This window comes from Ambystoma mexicanum, chromosome 9, assembly GCF_040938575.1.
Source record: "Ambystoma mexicanum isolate Mex_15411 chromosome 9, UKY_AmexF1_1, whole genome shotgun sequence".
Lineage (NCBI taxonomy): Eukaryota > Metazoa > Chordata > Amphibia > Caudata > Ambystomatidae > Ambystoma > Ambystoma mexicanum.
Genome location: NC_090931.1, coordinates 127893892 through 127911480, shown reverse-complemented (window position 1 = coordinate 127911480; position 17589 = coordinate 127893892). Strand labels below are relative to the sequence as shown.

At 47.9% G+C, this 17589-nt stretch overlaps 1 protein-coding gene across 3 annotated transcripts in view; it reads right to left on the bottom strand.

Moving 5' to 3' along the window:
- Positions 1-17589, bottom strand: part of LOC138487729 (interleukin-18-like) — a 142992-nt gene that overhangs the window by 27828 nt on the left and 97575 nt on the right. For 2 of the 3 annotated variants that reach the window (XM_069614276.1, XM_069614275.1), the window contains exons 3-4: positions 14533-14544; positions 14252-14395 (exon numbers count right to left, since the gene is read on the bottom strand). In XM_069614276.1, the coding sequence (XP_069470377.1) occupies positions 14252-14395; positions 14533-14544 (156 nt within the window). The remainder of the gene's footprint in view (positions 1-14251; positions 14396-14532; positions 14545-17589) is intronic. The other variant, XM_069614277.1, reaches the window with a different exon arrangement.

Below are 17589 nucleotides of genomic sequence, written 5' to 3'. Positions count from 1 at the left end.
TGGTTCCAGACGTTGGGGGGATCGGGGCCGAGAGTGAGCCATTGATCCTGAGGAGGGTCTTTGGAGCTTTATAGTTGGCCAGAACCATTGCCCGGAACGCCGGGCCAAATCCAAAGGCCTCCAGGGTCAGGCCCATAAAGGACCAGTCCACCTTGTCAAATGCCTTGGTGGCATCCAGGGCCATCAAGACTAAACCCCTGAGGGCCTCAGGAAGCCAGGTCGACCAGGTTCAGGGCCCTGCGGATGTTATCGCCTGTTGCTCCATTCAGGATAAAGCCTGCCTGGTCCGAATGGATTATACTGGGTAGGATGCGTGCCAGGCGGGATGCGAGAATCTTGGAGTATAGGTTGGCGTCGATGTTGAGCAGGGCTTTCGGCCTATAAGAGGCCGGGTATCTCGGGTCTTTACCTGGTTTAGGCAGTAAGATGGTGGTGGATTCCTGCATTCATTGAAGGGGTTACCGACCCCGATTCCCAGAAGAAGTTGAAGAGCGCCACTATAACAGACGTTATGCATCAGCTGAGGTTTAAAACTTTTGTAGAACCTGGAGGAACATCCGTTGGGGCCTGGGATTTGAGGGATTTAATGGCCTCCTCGATGACCTCCCCTGTGATTGGAGCTTGTAGATTCTCCCTGGTTGCGTCGTGTAGCCAGGGGAGGGCTGCTTCCCGTAGGTATTCTTTTTGTTTACTCTGATCTCGAGGGGGCACCGTCATAACCTGGGCCAAGTGGTCAGCCGCCAGCAGTAGTTTTTCCTGTTCTGCATATTGGATCACCCCCTGAGGGTCGCGAAGGCCAATTATGGTATTACTACGTCTCGCTTTAGCCAGTTTAGCTATGAGCAACTTGTTCGCCTTATTGTTCTTCACATAGTAGAACTGTTTGGCTTTAACCATGAGCTGTGCGGTGTGTTCGGCGTAGTGAGCCTCTAGCTTTTTCCTGGCGGTTCGGATCGCTCATAGAGTTCTGGGAGACCAGCCTTTTCGCTTATGGGTTTCTTCCGCTGCTTTGAGCTCTTCCTCGAGGACCTGGCGAGCCAGTCATCTGTTATGGTGGTATGCCACCCCCTGTGTGACTAGTTCTCCCCTGATCACCACTTTCAGGACGGCCCACGTGTTTGCTGGGGAGGTGTCTTCGACTGGGTTTTCTCTGAGAAAGTTGTGAATTGCTGTTGCGATCTTGTCTCTCAGAGGAATGTCGTTAAGGATAGGGTCGTATAGTGTCCGTCTAGGCGGCACAGAAAGTTTAGGAATATGAGCTTGGCTCTCTATGACGACTTGGGAGTGGTCAGACAGGATTTGTGGGCTAATGGATACCTCGTTAGTATAGCTAAGCAGCTGGGAGGATGTCAGGAGGAGGTCGATCCTTGAGAAGGTTCAGTGAACATAAGAATAGAAGGAATAGTCCTTCTCGGAGGGGTGGAGCACCTGCCATGAGTCCACCACTTGCAAGGCTCTGAACAGGCATAGAAGGCTGAGCACCTGAGTGAAGTCTCCGGAGGTGGGGGTTAAGATTTGTCCAAAGTGGGATCTGGGATGCCATTGAAATCTCCCCCAATTATGACTTGGCCTTCGATGAAGGGGGAGAGGGAGGAGCCCATTGCGTCATAGAACGCTGCTTGCCCTGAATTAGGGGCATATACCGATGCAAAAGTGTATAGGTCGCCCATCAGTAGGCATTTGACTGCCACAAAACGGCCCTCCGGGCATATTTTTGTTTCCAGAACCTGAGGGGCCAGGCCCTTCCTGAAGAGAACCTCTGTGCCACCTTTTTTAGAGCCCCCTGAGGCCAAGAACTGAAGGGGATAGGGTCTCCTGAATAAGAGCCATAAAGTCTTATGCTCCTGAGCCGGGTCGCTCTCTGCCGCCACATTCAGGGAGGCAAGGTCGGGGGGGGGGGGGGGTGGATTACCCATCATCTCGCGGATATGCTAGGAATGTGTCCCGCTGCTCTTGGGATTTTAACATGCGCCCCCCAACAGGGGGGTGTAAATTTAACTGGTAGGAGTGACGACATTGTGGGTTCATCAGTTCCCCTGGCCAACGGGCCAAACGTATAGGTAAGGTGTGTGCGATTCCAAGGACTCGTATGTGGAATGTGCCTTGGAAATGGGCATGGGCCGTGGGTGGGGCCCGCAGCATTGGTGAACTATGTTCATAAGCTCGGTCTAGGTTGGTAGGGTTCCCTTAAAATGGCGCCCGAAAGTTAGTGAGCTCATCAGTCTGGGTTACGCTGGTTATGGTCCTGCCCCCAGCTATCATCTCCTACTGCTCTGCGGCACTTTCGACCAGGAGGCCTGCCTAGACTTCGGGGGGAACCGGATCCCGGGTCCCCAGTGTCTTCTGATCTTGGTGAAGTAGCCTCTTCAAGCGAGGGAGGGTGCAAGATTTTACTGGCATCTTCAAGGTGGTTACTCCTGCGTAGGGTGCCCTTATATGAAAACCGTAAAGCAGTTGGAAATAGCCAATGGTAGTGAATTTGATGCTCCTGGAGAAAGAGTGTTGGAGGTCGGAGAGCTTTCCTTTTCTGGAGGGTGAGAAGGGAGAGGTCCTGGTAGATCTGGAGGGGTGATCCTTGGAAGGAGAGTTCATCCTGCGTTCGGCTGATTGCTGAAATTGCCTCCTTTGTTGTAAAAAGGTGCACTCTAGTTATGACATCAGGAGGAAAGTCAGACTCCACTCCCCGGCATGGGCACAGCCTGTGGGTGCGATCCAGGAGGAGTTGGGGTTTGTCCATTTGCGGGAGCAGGGATTGAAAAAAGTACCCCACCACTAGGTTCTTGTCTTGAACAGAGGTTGGGATCCCTCGAATGCAGAGGTTGTTGCGCTGGGCCCTGTTTTCAAGATCTTCTTGCTTGAATTTGAGGATTTCACATTTGTCCTGTAAAGTCCTGATTGAGCGCTGAACCTCCCCCAGGGCGATTGTATGGTCCTGGGAGCGGTCGTCTATCTGCCCCAGCCTTTGCTCCAAGTCGGTTACTCTTTGATCGGTGTGCTCTAGTTTGGTGGTAAGCTCTGTCATGCAGGATATGAATTCTGACTTGATATCGGCCATAAAGGCCTGTATGTCCTCTTTGGTAGCAAGAGCTCCTTTATCCTCCTGGGTTTTCTATAGAGTAAGGTTGGCGGGCGGCAACTTTCTTTCCTTTATCTGTTGATGTGAACATAGTGGCGATGTCCGAATTTTTGCCCGCTTTTGATTGCTTCGCCATAGTCCCAAATTGAGGGTGGGGAAGGCAGATCAGGGCTCTTTCAGAGGTGTGGAGTGGAGGAGGCTGTAGTCTGAGATCCAGAGAATCCTGATGTAGAAGCGTAAGACCTGAGTCCTTGGTTAGAACTTGTGAGGGCAGGTGCTCTCGTGGATTGAGGGCCCCTAAGGCAGAAGGGTCATAAAGCTGTCCCTAGATTTTTAGTGGGGGTTGGGCGGGAGTAGGGGAGTGGGCAGGGGCACCCCAGGAGAGATGTCCACCTAAGGTGGGGGAGCGGGTCAGATGCAGGACAGCCCCCACTGCTGAAGCGTTTGTGGAGTAGCGGTTAGGGCCTCCTACTTACTGCTAGTTATTGAGCCGTTGAGCTTCCAAATGCACGATCTAGGCGATGGGGAATGCAGGCCGCCTCCCGATGATCCAGGTAGTTCTATCTCCCCAAACGGCGATGAGGGAGAGCCAGGAAAGTTCCAAGCAGAATGGCAGCGGATTCCTCACAGGGGGCTGACGTGGGCCGGGCACCCCAGGATGTGGAGGCGGCCTCGGGGCTTCGAGCCCATGCCGCTGGCACAAACTTGGTCCTCCTCTAGTTGGCCACCATGGGTCCAGTGCACGGGTGTTGCTTCCGGGGCCTCCAAGCAGATACAGGTGAGGGGGGGAGGGCTGGGGGGAGCGGGGGGTGAGGGTCCGTGGCTCTCAGACTGCCGTAACAGAAAAGTAACTTGTATTCCCCCTCCGTCCCAGAATGGTGGGGCGAGTCCTCCTGGGCTCTGGGCTGGACCTCTGGTGCGGTCCAGATAATGCTGGGGGGGGGGGGGGGACAGGCTTTTGTAGAGGCATGGAGGTCGGTGGGGGATTCAAGGGTCCCAGGCTGTTGTAGAGAGAGGGGGGGGTAATCTTCTTGGGCTCTGGGCCAGAGCAGTGGATGGTGTAGAGGCAGGGGGGCGCCACAAGAGATGTGTCTTGCACTCCCCCTCTGACCCGCCGTTGAGGAAAGGGTTCTCCTGGGCCGGGACAATGGTGCAATCAGGATGGCGCTGGGCCCGCCGAGTTAAGCACCTCGGCCCGCCGTGTCCCCACCCATGCACCGGGATGGTGTAGAGACACGAGGGGGGGGGCACCGGCGGCCACGCTCCCCCTAGGTCTGGGTGCAGCAGGGGGCTGCCGAGTCTCGCACTGTGATGAGCCCGCTATGAGGGGCGCACTGTGTTGAGCCGTGCCCTGGGCTGATGTGATGTTGCAGTGGGGGGGAATCATAGAGTGCCCCACAGCTGCCGGAGTCAGCATGAGGGAGGTCGTGAAGCTGGAGGCACCCTGCCGACCGTGGCCCCCCGCACCGGCGTGTCTATGCTTGGCCTATGCCCAGGCCCCTCCAGGTGGTGCTGTGGCAGCGCCGCCTCAGTCTAGGTGCCATCTTAGATTTTTCCGGCACGAGTGCCACAGACTCTCACCCGCTTCGTTCCGGGGTCTGGCACTGCGTTATGGGCTCAAACTCCTGCCCCAGGTTGTTCAGATGCTCCTCTTGCAGGAACCATCGCTCATTGTGTTCAGGGTGGCGGGAACCCTATGTTTTCATTGCATGCTGCGGGCTTCCCCACAGAGGCCATCAAGGGTGCAGCCACATTGCTGGCGCTCCAGGCCACGCCGCCGTGGCTCCTGCTTTAAAGGGAGCCGTTCAAGAAGGATCCGTCGACGACTCGTCATCTAACTCTGCTATTCCAGGTACATTGGGGTGGTAGAAACATTTTAGGAGGAAATAAGACTTACTGAACAATATATGGACTGGGCTTGTAGTATATCCTTATTTTACAGGTTGCCCAGGTGGGTGGAGGGTGGGGGGTGATCTCCACACAGAACGGAGTCTAGGTAACAGGGCCTGTATTCTGACAATTGTTCTAACTAACTGCTTTCCTCCTATATCTATTGCTGGTTACCTTTATTAATTTATTTGTGTGACATTTGACCAGAGTACATTTGATGCACTTTAATAAAATCTGATAATAATTGTGGTACCACTTAGAACTGTACATATATCGCAATGTAGATTAACTGAGCACAAAGTGAGTGATTGTGTATATAACCTTGAACCTTAATTATATAAAGACTGTGTTTTCACTAATACAGTGTGTGGACATTCCTTAGTGGGTGCTTGAGGACCACACTGTACTTAAGAACCAGCACCCATATCACCTGAGAAGCTAGGCCTTGATTGCTCGTCCACTGCTACCAACAATAGAGAATCTTGGCTGGGGTACTCTTTGTACTCCTGCTCTCTATATGGTAGAGGAGAGGCAGACACCCCCACCTCCGGTCTTCACAGACGAAAGTTCTGTTCTCAATTATCAGGACCGTCAATAGCCAAGTCTCTTTCTCTGTAAAAAGTCTCTTGCCTTTGAGGACCTGATGTGTAACAAAAAGTTCCTTTGTAATGGTACTAGGGTGATGCCTTTTCACCCTTTGATCCCCATCTTCCGGGTTCAGATCGCCAAAACGGTTCTTGGCAATATCAGGACCTTCGGAGGTTAGTAGTCCTGCTTCCGATGGCCTGATAGATTCAAAATAAAATAAACAAAAAGTTCCTTTTTGGGTTTGCACTTGAGGTGATGTTTCTTCACCCTTGCGCCCCCCTCTTCCGGGCCTCAGAACCATATCTGCCTCCCTCTATTGGGTTCACCCTCACTTGTATTCAAAAACAATTTCTCAATTGCATTCACTGCTGTTGGGGTAAGTTTCTTACCCCTGGATCCCCCTCTTCCGGGCGCAGAGCCCTCTCAACTCTTTGCCTTCATCTGTTGGATTCACTGCAACTTTCTACACAATCTTCTTTGTGATATTCACGAATCTTAATGTGTTAAATAGTTCACTGTGGACAACCCTCTGCCGAGGTCAATCTTGTCAACACACTGTTCTTTCATTTTTCTTATGATGTGGGATTCACTTTCCATAGCTTTACGATAATTTGCCGGTCAAAGACTTTCGACTGTACAGAGGATTTTACTAGACCCCCCCCCCCCCCATGAGCACTTTGTTCTTCTCGCCTGTCCCAAAGCCTTCTGGTAACAGTAGTTTCAACAATCTGGTAATTGCCCAGAGTTTCTCGAGCGAGCACCCACATGGTGTCTGCCTCATCTGCAGCTGGCTTTCCCCTTTCACATTAACAGTTCTTTATGCTTTCTGAAATCAGCAGTTTGTTACTTTTGTTCAACACAGTTCGGTTTCTTTAACGGTTCTCCCCTCGACTCACCGGCTGTGATGAACTGCTTGTCTTTCTTTGCATCAGGAGTCCGGTACCATAGTTGCAGGCGTCCCCCTCTGTCCTTTTTATCAGCGTCAACATGCTCTGTGTACCGTTGACATATGCTGCAACACACTTGGGCTATTGTTCACGGTTTTAAGATCCCTTCTGCAGAGGTTTTGCGGGCCTGGGTTGGAAAGGACAAGGTCACTTCTCTCCTTGTAAGCCTTTCCGGTCTTGCAGCCTTTCTTCTCCTCTTGAACTGCCATGCCTGGATAGCTATGTTGTCATGCAGTCTGCCTTGTTCGTATTGTGCTCTACCTTTTATCCCTGTGGGGAAGGGAAAGGCCCGTCGGGTGTGTGTGAGATTCTGATCAATTGCCTGGCCCTTGTATTGGAACATGTCAGGTAGACAGCTTGGGTGTTTGTCGTTTTTTGCAGTGTGCAAAAGTGTTTGTCAGAAAAGGGGGGCAGAGTGTTCGAATATCCTATGGGTTAGGATGCGGAAAAGGTGTTATGAGAAGGGGGATACTGCATCCCATCTGTCGGTGTCCCGATTCCACTCCCCAAGGACCCCCATCCAGGTGATCCTCCCTCACTAGTCCACCCCCAGAAACTGAATGCAATAGCGATGGCTTTCTCTTGGCCACCTGGATGATAGATCCCCAGAGACTAGTGCGTAAGACACCGTCATGTTTCTCACATACCCTTCCCTTATGTGAGGTGGATTTGCTTGTTCTTTGTCCAGGCCTTGTGTTGTCAAAACCTGGAAGAGGAGAGGGATGAGAGATGTCCAGGAAATCTTGCATATTCCACTGCTTGGTGTTGGTCAAAGTAGCTAAAGGTAGAATTGTTTTACAGGTTTCTCTACAATAACCTATGAACTGGGTTTTCGGATCTGTTTTGGGGTCCACAGGTTCACGGTTATCACAGTTTCATATAGGAGAGTTGTGGGAATAATAATGTGCCTGCTAAGAACTCTGGGGTAGGAAGTCTTTGTATGGAGTTGGAGTTTCCTGTAAAAGAGTAGAGAATGTGGGAAAATCCCTCACTAGAATAACTTCTTCATGCAGTATTATTCCTGGTATTATGGCTGATGATACTTCACAGGATTTACCCCGGATCTTAATGTGTACAGGCATTTTAGGGTACACCTCATTGTCTCCATGTACACATGTAACTTTGACTAGGGCTGCGTTATCCAGATTCCTGGTTGAAGTAGAGCGGCCCGGGCCTGTATAGCAGTTTGTCTACTGCCCGAGTCAATTAAGGCTCTTACCAGTCTCCTGTTTACCCAAGCTTTTTCATAAGAAAACTTGGTAGGGGGTTGACATAAACAGATGCTAAAGGTATCCAGCTCTTCCTCAGGTTCTTCCCCACTCTTTGCCCTTTAGACAATAGGTTCGTCCCGGATATTCGTGGGACAGTGCCTAGCTAAATGTCCCGTTTCTCTACAGGAAAAAGAGACTGAAAGTGTTTTCTTCCTTTTATTTCCTCTCTTCTGCTTTCCTCTTTGGATTAAATTTTCTGATTTCCACTCTATCCCGGGGTAAACCCTCTTTACTTCCGAATGACCCAACTTGTTTATCTGTTCCCGGAGGTTGAGGTTCGTGGATCCTTTTGTTCCTCCCAACGATGGGCCGAGTGGAAATGTTTACATGTGTCTGAATGGTTTTGTGCAGTTTCATGGCTATGGCTAGTGTATGTCAGTTGAACTGTAGCACAGCTTTTTGCAAATAGAGGGTAAAGAGTTAGTGAACTGCTCTAGGGTGATAATCTCTGTCAGTTATTCTAAGGAGTTGTCATTGATCCACAGGGCCACAGTGTTTTTGACCCGTTCACCAATTTCTAAGGGATTTTCCCCTGGGTTCAACCTAATGGCCCTCAACTTCTGCCGATAAAAGTTGCAGTTCCCCCCCCCCCCCCCACTCTTTTTAACAGTCCCTCTTTGATGGATCAAAAGGTGGCTCCCTGTGCAAGATTTAATAGCCGATATGAGGTTTGTAGTTCGCCTTTTAGTAGAGGGGCTAAATAGCATCTTTTAAGACTCTCTCCCCAATCTAGTTGTTTAGCTAGTCATTCGAAGTTCAAGAAAACATTTCCTAATGCTTCGCCTTCAAGATATGTTGGAAGCACCCCTTGTGGTAGTAAGGGTCTTGCTTGTAGTTCATTTAGCTTAGTGAGATTTTCTTGAAGCCTAAGCTCAGCCTGCATCTGATGGGTCACCAACTGGGCAATGACATTGGCTAGGTCGGACATTTCTTCTGGGGGTTGTAAGGGTCACCTCAGTGGATGGTTCTGAATCGGAAAGGAAACTACTTTCAACTCCATTGGACAAGGTCTCAAAATCATCTTGATTCTTCTGACTTGGCCAAAGTAATGGGTTGCAGTAAATTAATCCCTAAGCCGCATGATCCTCCAACTGACGACTGGGTAGCTAAAAAAAAAAAAAAAAAAAACAAGGTTCTGAAGGAGGGAGTTCAAAGCACTAGGTCTAATAAAGGAAAAAATACGGGTCGAATTTTCAGGACTATCCGGTCCCACAGTTGTATGCTCTAATGAGAGAGAGAGGAAGGGTATCTAGTAGTACTTGAGTTTTAAAGAACAGATCCTGTTGACCAGGTGGGACACGTAACAGAGAACACCACCTTTTTCAGCATGGATACTCGGTCAGAATCAAGGAGGTCAAGTAGTTTGTTTTCCCAGTCTGGTGGTATCACATTAGCATGGGTTTACATTTTCTTTTTTTAGCAATTGAATCACATCCCACGTCTGACACCATATGTAAGAAAGGATTGCATGGTATCAAGAATAGACTGACACAAGTGATAACAGTTCAAGGGTGTTTTATTAAACTGTATAGGTATGGTGGAAAAATGCCTAATCTAAACCTAAAATGGCAGCAAGCTACAACCATCAAATCAAAATAAGGCATATACTAAGAAAAACCTATTGCCAATCCTTTAGCTAAATACAAGAGTGTGGTATGAGATTCACAGGAAAGAAAGAAGTGTGCACCAATAAGTCAGGATGCAGTAATCGCGGTCTCCCTTCCCTACGTTTTGAGCACAGGAAAATGCAGGACTGGAGTACAGCACATGCCAGAGCTTTCCCAGCATGAGACAACAGTTCTGTTCTCAATTATCAGGACCGTCAATGGCCAAGTCTCTTTCTCTGTAAAAAGTATCTTGCCTTTGAGGACCCGATGTGTTCAACATAACAACAAAAATTCCTTTGTAATGGTACATTGGGTGATGCATTTTCACCCCGGGATCCCCTTCTTCCGGCATTCAGATCCCCAAAATGGTTCTTGCCGATATCAGGACCTTCAGAGGTTAGCTTTCCTGCTTCCGATGGCCTGATAAATTCAAAATAAAATAAACAAAAAGTTCCTTTTTGGGTTTGCACTTGACCCTTGGGCCCCCCTCTTCCAGGCCTCAGGCCCACCTCGAATAACTGCCTCCCTCTATCTGGTTAACCCTGGTTTGTATTCAAAAACGATTTCTTGATTGCATTCACGTGCTGTTGGGGTAATGGTTTCCAACCCCTGGATTCCTCTCTTCTGGGCTCAGATCCCTCTCAATGGTTTGCCTCCCTCCTTCGGGTTCACTATGGCTTTCTACACAATCTTCTTTGTGATATTCACAAATCTTAATGCCTTTTACAGTTCACTGTGGACAACCCTCTGCTGGTTTCACTCTTGTGAACACACTGTTCTTTTCACTTTTCTTACAATGTAGGATTCGCTTTACGATCATCTGCCGGTCAAAGACTTTCGCCTGTACATATGATTTTACTCGACCCCTGTATGACCACTTTGACCCTCTTCTCGCCTGTACAAAGGCCTTCTGGCAACAGTAGTTTCAACAATCAGGTAATCGTACAGAGTTCCTCAAGTGAGCACCCATGTGATTTCTTGCTCTTCTGCAGCTGGCTTTCCCCTTTCACATTAACAGTTATTTATGCTTTCCGCAATCAGCAGTTTGTTGTTTTTGTTCAACACAGTTCAGTTTCTTTATCGGTTCTCCCCTCGACTCACCAGCTGTGATGAACCACTCGGTTTTCTTCATATCGGGAGTCAAGGCCGGTAGCAGGTGTCTCGCTCTGTCCTGCTCATCAGTGTTGACATGCTCCATGTACTGTTGACATCTGCTGCAACACACGGGCTATTGGAAAGGGCAAGGTTGCTTCTCTCATTGTCAGCCTTTCCAGTCTTGCCGCCTTTCTTCTCCTCTTGAACTGCCGTGTCTGGATAGCTGTGTCATTGCGTGGTCTGTCTTGCTCATATTGTGCTCTCATGCTCCACATTTTATCCTTGTGGAAAAGGGCTGTCAGGTGTGTGTGATTCTGATAAATTGCCTGACTTTGCCTGACCCTTGTATTGGGACATGTCTGGTAGACTGCTTGGGCGTTTGTCTTTCGCAGAGTGCGAAAGTGTGTCAGAAAAGGGGGAAGGGGAGTTTGAGTGTTCAAATTTCCTACGGGGTAGGATGGGGAAAAGGTGTTATGAGAAGGGGGATACCACGTCTCACCAATTGGTGTCTCGGTTCCACTCCCGAGGACCCCCCCACGTGATCCTTCCTTACTAGTCCACCCCCGGGAACTGGACCCAATGGCAATGTCCGTGTCCTTGTCACCTGGGGAGTAGTGCGTGAGACACCTTCAGGTTTCTCACACCTGCCGACAGAATGTTGTGAGCCAAGTCCCCTGTGCCATTGGAGGACCACCAAAAGTGGCCTTGCGCCTGCCTCATAATTCTTGGGCTCACTGTACAGGAGACCATTTTCCCAGTAGACCCTGAACATCCGAGTGGCTTCCTTCCCTGCGCCGGTTTCTCTGTCTGCTCACACAGATCTGCCAGGGTTGGGGTAGTCGCACTGTGATTGGTCAGCCTGGCTTGGACTATGTGTTTTTGTTGACCACGCTTTTACTGTGCCCTCGTAGTTGATTACATATTTATTCATTCCCCCTTTTTTCGACCTTGTGTGTTTGAAAGTTTCAGAATTGCTAGGTTGACCTGAAATAACCATTTACTGCTTCCATTACCTACCTTATTGGGATCACCATACCCTACATTAAACTGGCCCTTACAGACACCCTGGGCCCCTCACAGCCCTGTCTCCCAGCCCGCAGTCTTCTTGTACCCACCTTGCTGATTCTGCTTCACCACTCTTGCCTGCACTATCTGTTTCCTTACCTTGTACAAGGTCGTTCACAAAAATGTAGCTCCCCCCACCTATCAATTCCCCCCCCCCCACCTCTCTGCCATCGAAACCAGAGCTGGAATGGGAGCCAAAAGAGGCCCTGAAACATTTGCAAATACTACACAAAAGATGCCAATGGTGCAGAGGCCTACCGGGAAATCTCCAGAGGTCCCTATAAGCCAGTCCACCCCTGATCAAAACACACCTGCCTGGAGCTAGCAAGCTGGGGGCTGATGAAATCTATGCTGCTTCCGGCGATTGAGGAGTACGAACAAAGAATGTTGGACAGTCTCTGCCTGACGCATTTTACTTTGATCGAACAAACAGTGGTCGATAACTGTACTCTTAAGTGACCATGCACATTAAGTTTTAGCTGCAATGGATGGCATAAGTGGGGTATTTGCAGGTCAGGAGGTTGGCATATGGTGCATGTGAGGCTGCTTCTTAGATATTGTGATTATAAATTGAACATGATTGGATGACATAACTGGGGTATTGCCATGTAAAATCAATAAGTGGACGTCAGGGGCTTGAACCTGCACTGTGCACAATGGATCACCAACAGGGTGGGATTGGCCCCTCAGCCGGCCCAAAATCGTCCCTGGGGAGTGGGGGCGGTTTTTGGTTTTTGGCCATGCCTGGGCCGGTTTGGAAAAAAAAAATCTGAAAAGTAACAAAAAGAGAAGTTTTTTTTTTCTTTTCAAAAACCCTTTCTTCCTTCTTAGGTCAATAAATGAGTACCGACACAGGTTGGGTGATATTGTATGCATATTTGTTCTATAAAAAAGAGCTTAGCATAAGTGCTATACAATAACATAATTTGGCCTTGGACGTCTGCTTGGATTCAGTCATTTGATAATATGGATCTATACACACACACAGATCTTATTGATGCATATGGTGATCCATTCTTGTATGAAATGAATATCACATTAGTGAAATCATAACTACATTTGTTTTCGTAGTGTACTTAGGAACAATGCCATTTGATGCAACGTCTTGTTTTGTCAAGGAGTGAAAGGTTGTGTTTCATCGCTTCCTGGGATGTCACTTTCGGGTGGGGTCAAATGACATCACTTCCGGTGATGTCAGAGGTCAAGGGTCGCGAGGGGTGGGCCACATTTTTGGGTAATCGGGCCTATTTCTTGTCCCAGTCCGACCTTGATCCCCAAGGAGAAGGTGCACTACTAGGATCTGGTAAGGGAACCAACAGAAGGGTAAAATAAGCAGGCTAAAGCAGGAAGGTGCAAGAGGCAAAGAAGGAGTAGAGTGGAGAAGAACAGTGCAAGCGTGCACCCCAAAGTGAAAGAAAAAAAGACAATGCACGTATGCGCAATAAACACCTGAAGATAAAAGGTTCCAAGGAAAGTGCAAGTTCGAAATAAAGAGAGGGGTAAAGGGTCAGAGTCATTGCACTGAGGAAAAAGCAAAAAGCCTGGCACTTTTGAAAGGCTCCGATTCTACCCCAAGTGTATGTAAGATAAGTTCTACATAAGAAAAAGGCATATCCTGGCCAGCTGACTTTGTGTTTGAAATTAGAGAGGCCTAAACTTGGGGAAGGGCGCCCTGAGAAAGTAAAAAGCAACTGTAATATATTTTGTGTTGAAAGCTGGAGGAGGCCTGTGCTTGGGGAAGGGAGCCCTGAGAGGTCTACTTGAGAAATCAAAGTACATCCTGATGAAATGTACTTTGTGTTTGAAAGCTGAAAGGGGCCTGGGCACGGGAACCCTGGCAGTCCCAGCTAAATTGTAGACTTACTGCTTTGCTTTATAGTGTGGAAAAGACTGAAGTGTGAGGACAGGGAACCCTGGGAAGAGAACCGCGATACATTTTCTTTAATGGTGCTTGAACCTTGAATAAGGTGAAGCTTGGGGAAGGGAACCCCAAGGAACTTAATGACACTGAAGGTACTGGAGTTCACTGTAGGGACCATGTGGCGAAGGTCCACCAAGCAACCCTGTTTTTAATTTTTTTTTAAATTTTTGGATAAGCTTAAAACCACACCAGGCAAGAAAGCCACTGGAAACCAACCTTGGTTTCCCTATTTTTCTGTTGAACAAACTACTTTCCATTTTTGAAAAAAAGATCCACCAACACTTTTTTGTATAGAGTGAGGACAAGCATAGGTTTAGACTGACATTTTTTGGACTTGACACCAATGGCCCTTAGAAGCATTGTTTCAGGGAAATATCCCTTTAGAGCAAGGTCTGGTTAGGTATTACACCAACCCTCAAAATTTAAATAAAGGTTTTGAAATCTTACTCTGAGTCTGTGTCTCTCGTCACCATGCCTGTCTCACAACATTAGAGAATGAGATGTACATGGCTATTCTATTACCGGTGTTTATCGCCAAGCCAGAACCCTCGGTTCGGGGCTACCCATGAATTATCTAGCTCCCTGCATCTGTTGCTGTCACTGCTGCTCCCTTATTGGTCAGCCATGATTACAGATATTGACAGGTTGCAGACAACGGGTGACGTCCAATCACAAGTCTGTCAGTGTGGCACCCCATGAAGGGGAAAAGCAGCAGTGAAGATAGCAGTAGAGTTGGAAGGTGGCAAAAAAAGGTTGGGATCAGGCAACCGTGAAAAATGAGCATCATTTACCTTTTTTGGAATCGCTCTCCACCACAGGCTGAAATTGTGCAGAGCTTGTCTCGGGAAAGCCCACAAGTGTATCATTGAAGTAGTCCAGAATTAGGTACGGTAGACTTCCTCGATCGTACTTGAAGGCATCTGTTTCCAGACCATCTAGAGACCAAAGGGGGAAAAGATTAGAAAATGTATATCCACCTTCTACCTTTGGAGAATATTATAAATAGCAGATCACCAATTAAAAGACTCAATTGCATGCTCTTAATAGCATGATATATTTAACAAAATGGTACCTTCCGGTTGTTCTGTTTTTCACCAACAGTCAGAAAAGGAAGGGGGGGAGAAAAAAAAAAAGTGTAATTATATATTTCAAAATAAAAAAGATTCACTTCCAGTTGTATCATACAAAATGCTATTTCTATTTTAAAAAAAGAAATACGACTTGCTATAACACTAAAGATGGAGTGTGTTTTTCAAATATGAAGCCAAATCTATATGCAGGATCATCTCCATTTTACTATATGATCTTAAAGTATGTGGTCTGCGCCCTCCTCCTGTATAATAGTAAACATAAGCTAATCAAAACAACCAGGTTTTACACAAATAGAAGGTATTTTATGCTGTATAATACCCACCGTGTGCATTTGCTCTCTCTCCATCTTATTGCCATTCCCTCTTTCTTTCAGATTCCCCTTCATACTCTGGTGGTGTTGCTCTCTTTCACACTTTTGCTGTCTCAGCTCAGCGGCAGCGTGCTCGCCTTAGAAACAAGACGACACAGGTTCGATCCCCGGGTCCGTGCTTAGAAACCTCTGGGTATCAAGCACGTTATAAATACGCAACTAAGACATATTCCGTAACAGCACCTCGATGGCTTTAAAAAAGCAAATAAATACATCTATTTTTCATTTTTAGAGACATCAGCACCTATCTCCTGGCCCCTACTAGCAAATTAGAAGACGGTAGCTGGCAGAGTTAAAATTAATCATAACCTCCCATACTGGTCTCAGCGACACTTTTGACCATCGCTTTTCGGCCTGCTATGCCATTACAGATGGGGGAAAAAACCATACGCAACTCAGACATGGAGCCCCTCCTGCGGGCACTTGAGCCCGAACTGCTGGGTCATACCCCTTCTGCACAAGACCACAAGCAACCCCAGACATGTTTCAGCCTTGTTGGCCAAGGTCAGTAAGGTGTAGCTTGGGTCTCTGGGCATAGCAATCTTGAGTATCACCTCTGGGTACCACCCCCCCCCCCTTAGGGAGACTTTAGCAAAATTGGAAGCATGATCACTGGGCGGTTTTCAATGATTTATAACCTCTAGCATTGTTTTGGGCAATCCTTATCGGTTTTCAGCCTGCCAAGCCATTACAAAAGGGGTGAGACCAAGCCTGAATTGGCTTATCTCCGTCAATGTTGATTTACCAACCCTAATTTTCACATGGTCTTGCCCCTTCTCTAATGGCACGACAGGCTGAAAAACACTGGCCTGGAGGGTTACCCCGAGCAATGCCAAAGTTTATGATTTAAAAAGAGGTAAGGGCTCCCCTCTGCAAGAAAGAACACTGCATGATAACCTGTTCTGTGGGAACGTACCCACTCAGAGTCCGCAGCCACATGTTTTTGCTCACTGTACCTTTCACAAAGGAGGAATAACCATATGCATAACAGTCTTTGCCCCACCCACTTGAGCAGTCCAGCACCGAAATGCTTTTGCAATCCTCCTTTGAACAAGAGTACCAACAGCCACCCCAGACACGTGCTTCAGCCTAATCGGGCCTCATCAGTGAGGTGGAGCTGTGCCTCTCTCAGCACAGTGAGCCAGGGGGTCCACGTCTGGATGGTAATTTAGGGTGACCAACCCCAAGTTCCTTTTACATATACAAAAAGAGATCAGGGCGCCCCTATGCGAAAGTGAAACGTACTGTGAGCTAAAACATGCGGCTGCGGACTGAGTCGGAACATTCCCACAGAACAGGTTATCATGCCATGTTCTTTCTTGCAGAGGGCATCCTTTTTTTTTATTTTTATAAAGGTTGATTTATTCAAAATCTTCCAGCTATCAACTTCCAGTTTTGCAAATGTCAACTCAAGTGCGAAGGGTATTACCAGACTTGGATCCACACCTAGAGGCAACATATACACTGCAGATAACAAATGAGTCTGAAACATTATCTGGGTTGGTTGTGGTCTCATGCAGAAGGCATGTGACACAGCAGTTTTCTCTGGACTGCCATCTCTGGGGGTGGAATCAAGTCTGATTTGCATATTGTATTTCCCCTTCGGTAATGGCTTGGCAAGCTGGAAAAAGATATGTCGGGAGGGATTCCGAATGTAGCGCCATGGGCTATGATTGATTCAAAACCTTCCAGCCATCAACCTTCAGTTTTGAACAACATGGCACTGGCTGCTACCCAAGGAAGTGCCAGACTCTGTTACAGTAAATTGCTGACACAGTAGGACTGAGCCTTCCAGTTGTTTTCAAACCAAGCAGAGCAGGTTAGGAGAAAGACACAATGGGATAAATAAACAAGAGAGCATTGTGCTATCAGAGCAATAGATCATCGGACTGGGAAACCGCACTGATATCAATTGGACAAATCTAATTTATAACGCGCTTAATACCCAGATGTTTCTAAACGCAGACCCCGGGGATCCAACATGTGTTGCTCGGTGTCGTCTTGCTTCCAAGGGGAGCACGTTGCCCCTGAACTATCATCCCTAACACTAAAGGGCAGTGTTAAACAGATGATTTAATACATAGTAGTAATGGGTAGTGTCAGCGCAGGGGGGAATACTGCTGATATGGGTTTCTGAATGGAGGGCAATTAGGTAAGTGCTGGGTAAGGCAGGGCAAGGGGAGGAGGCATCTGTCATCCCTTAAACGCAGACATCATCCATTTGCTGCTTTGGCTCTTTAAGGGGCCTGTGCATTGGATAAAACTACGCACCTAAGGATATTGAGCTAAGGGCGGCAACAGTGTGGCTCCTTTTTACAAAAGCACCCTCCCCACCTGATGATCTTGCTGCTGCGCACTGAATCATACAGGGTGTTACTGGAGCAATGTAAATGAATTGCTGAATCTGCAGCAATATTCCCTCTGTGCTCAAATGATCTAGATAGGATGAAGTGGGTGGTATTAACTCCCTGAGCTCCCCAGTCCCATGTAGTCTGCCATTTTCCCCGTCAGCTGCAACTCGGTCAACTCTACTTAGCATCCAGCTCAGTATTTGCTAACACCACAAATACCTCTCGATTGCATAACATCTGCCCCATTAAAAGGGGAACCGTAGGGGGAATTTCACTTTTGCTGATGCAACACAAATTCCTTTCTCCGGTCAGGATC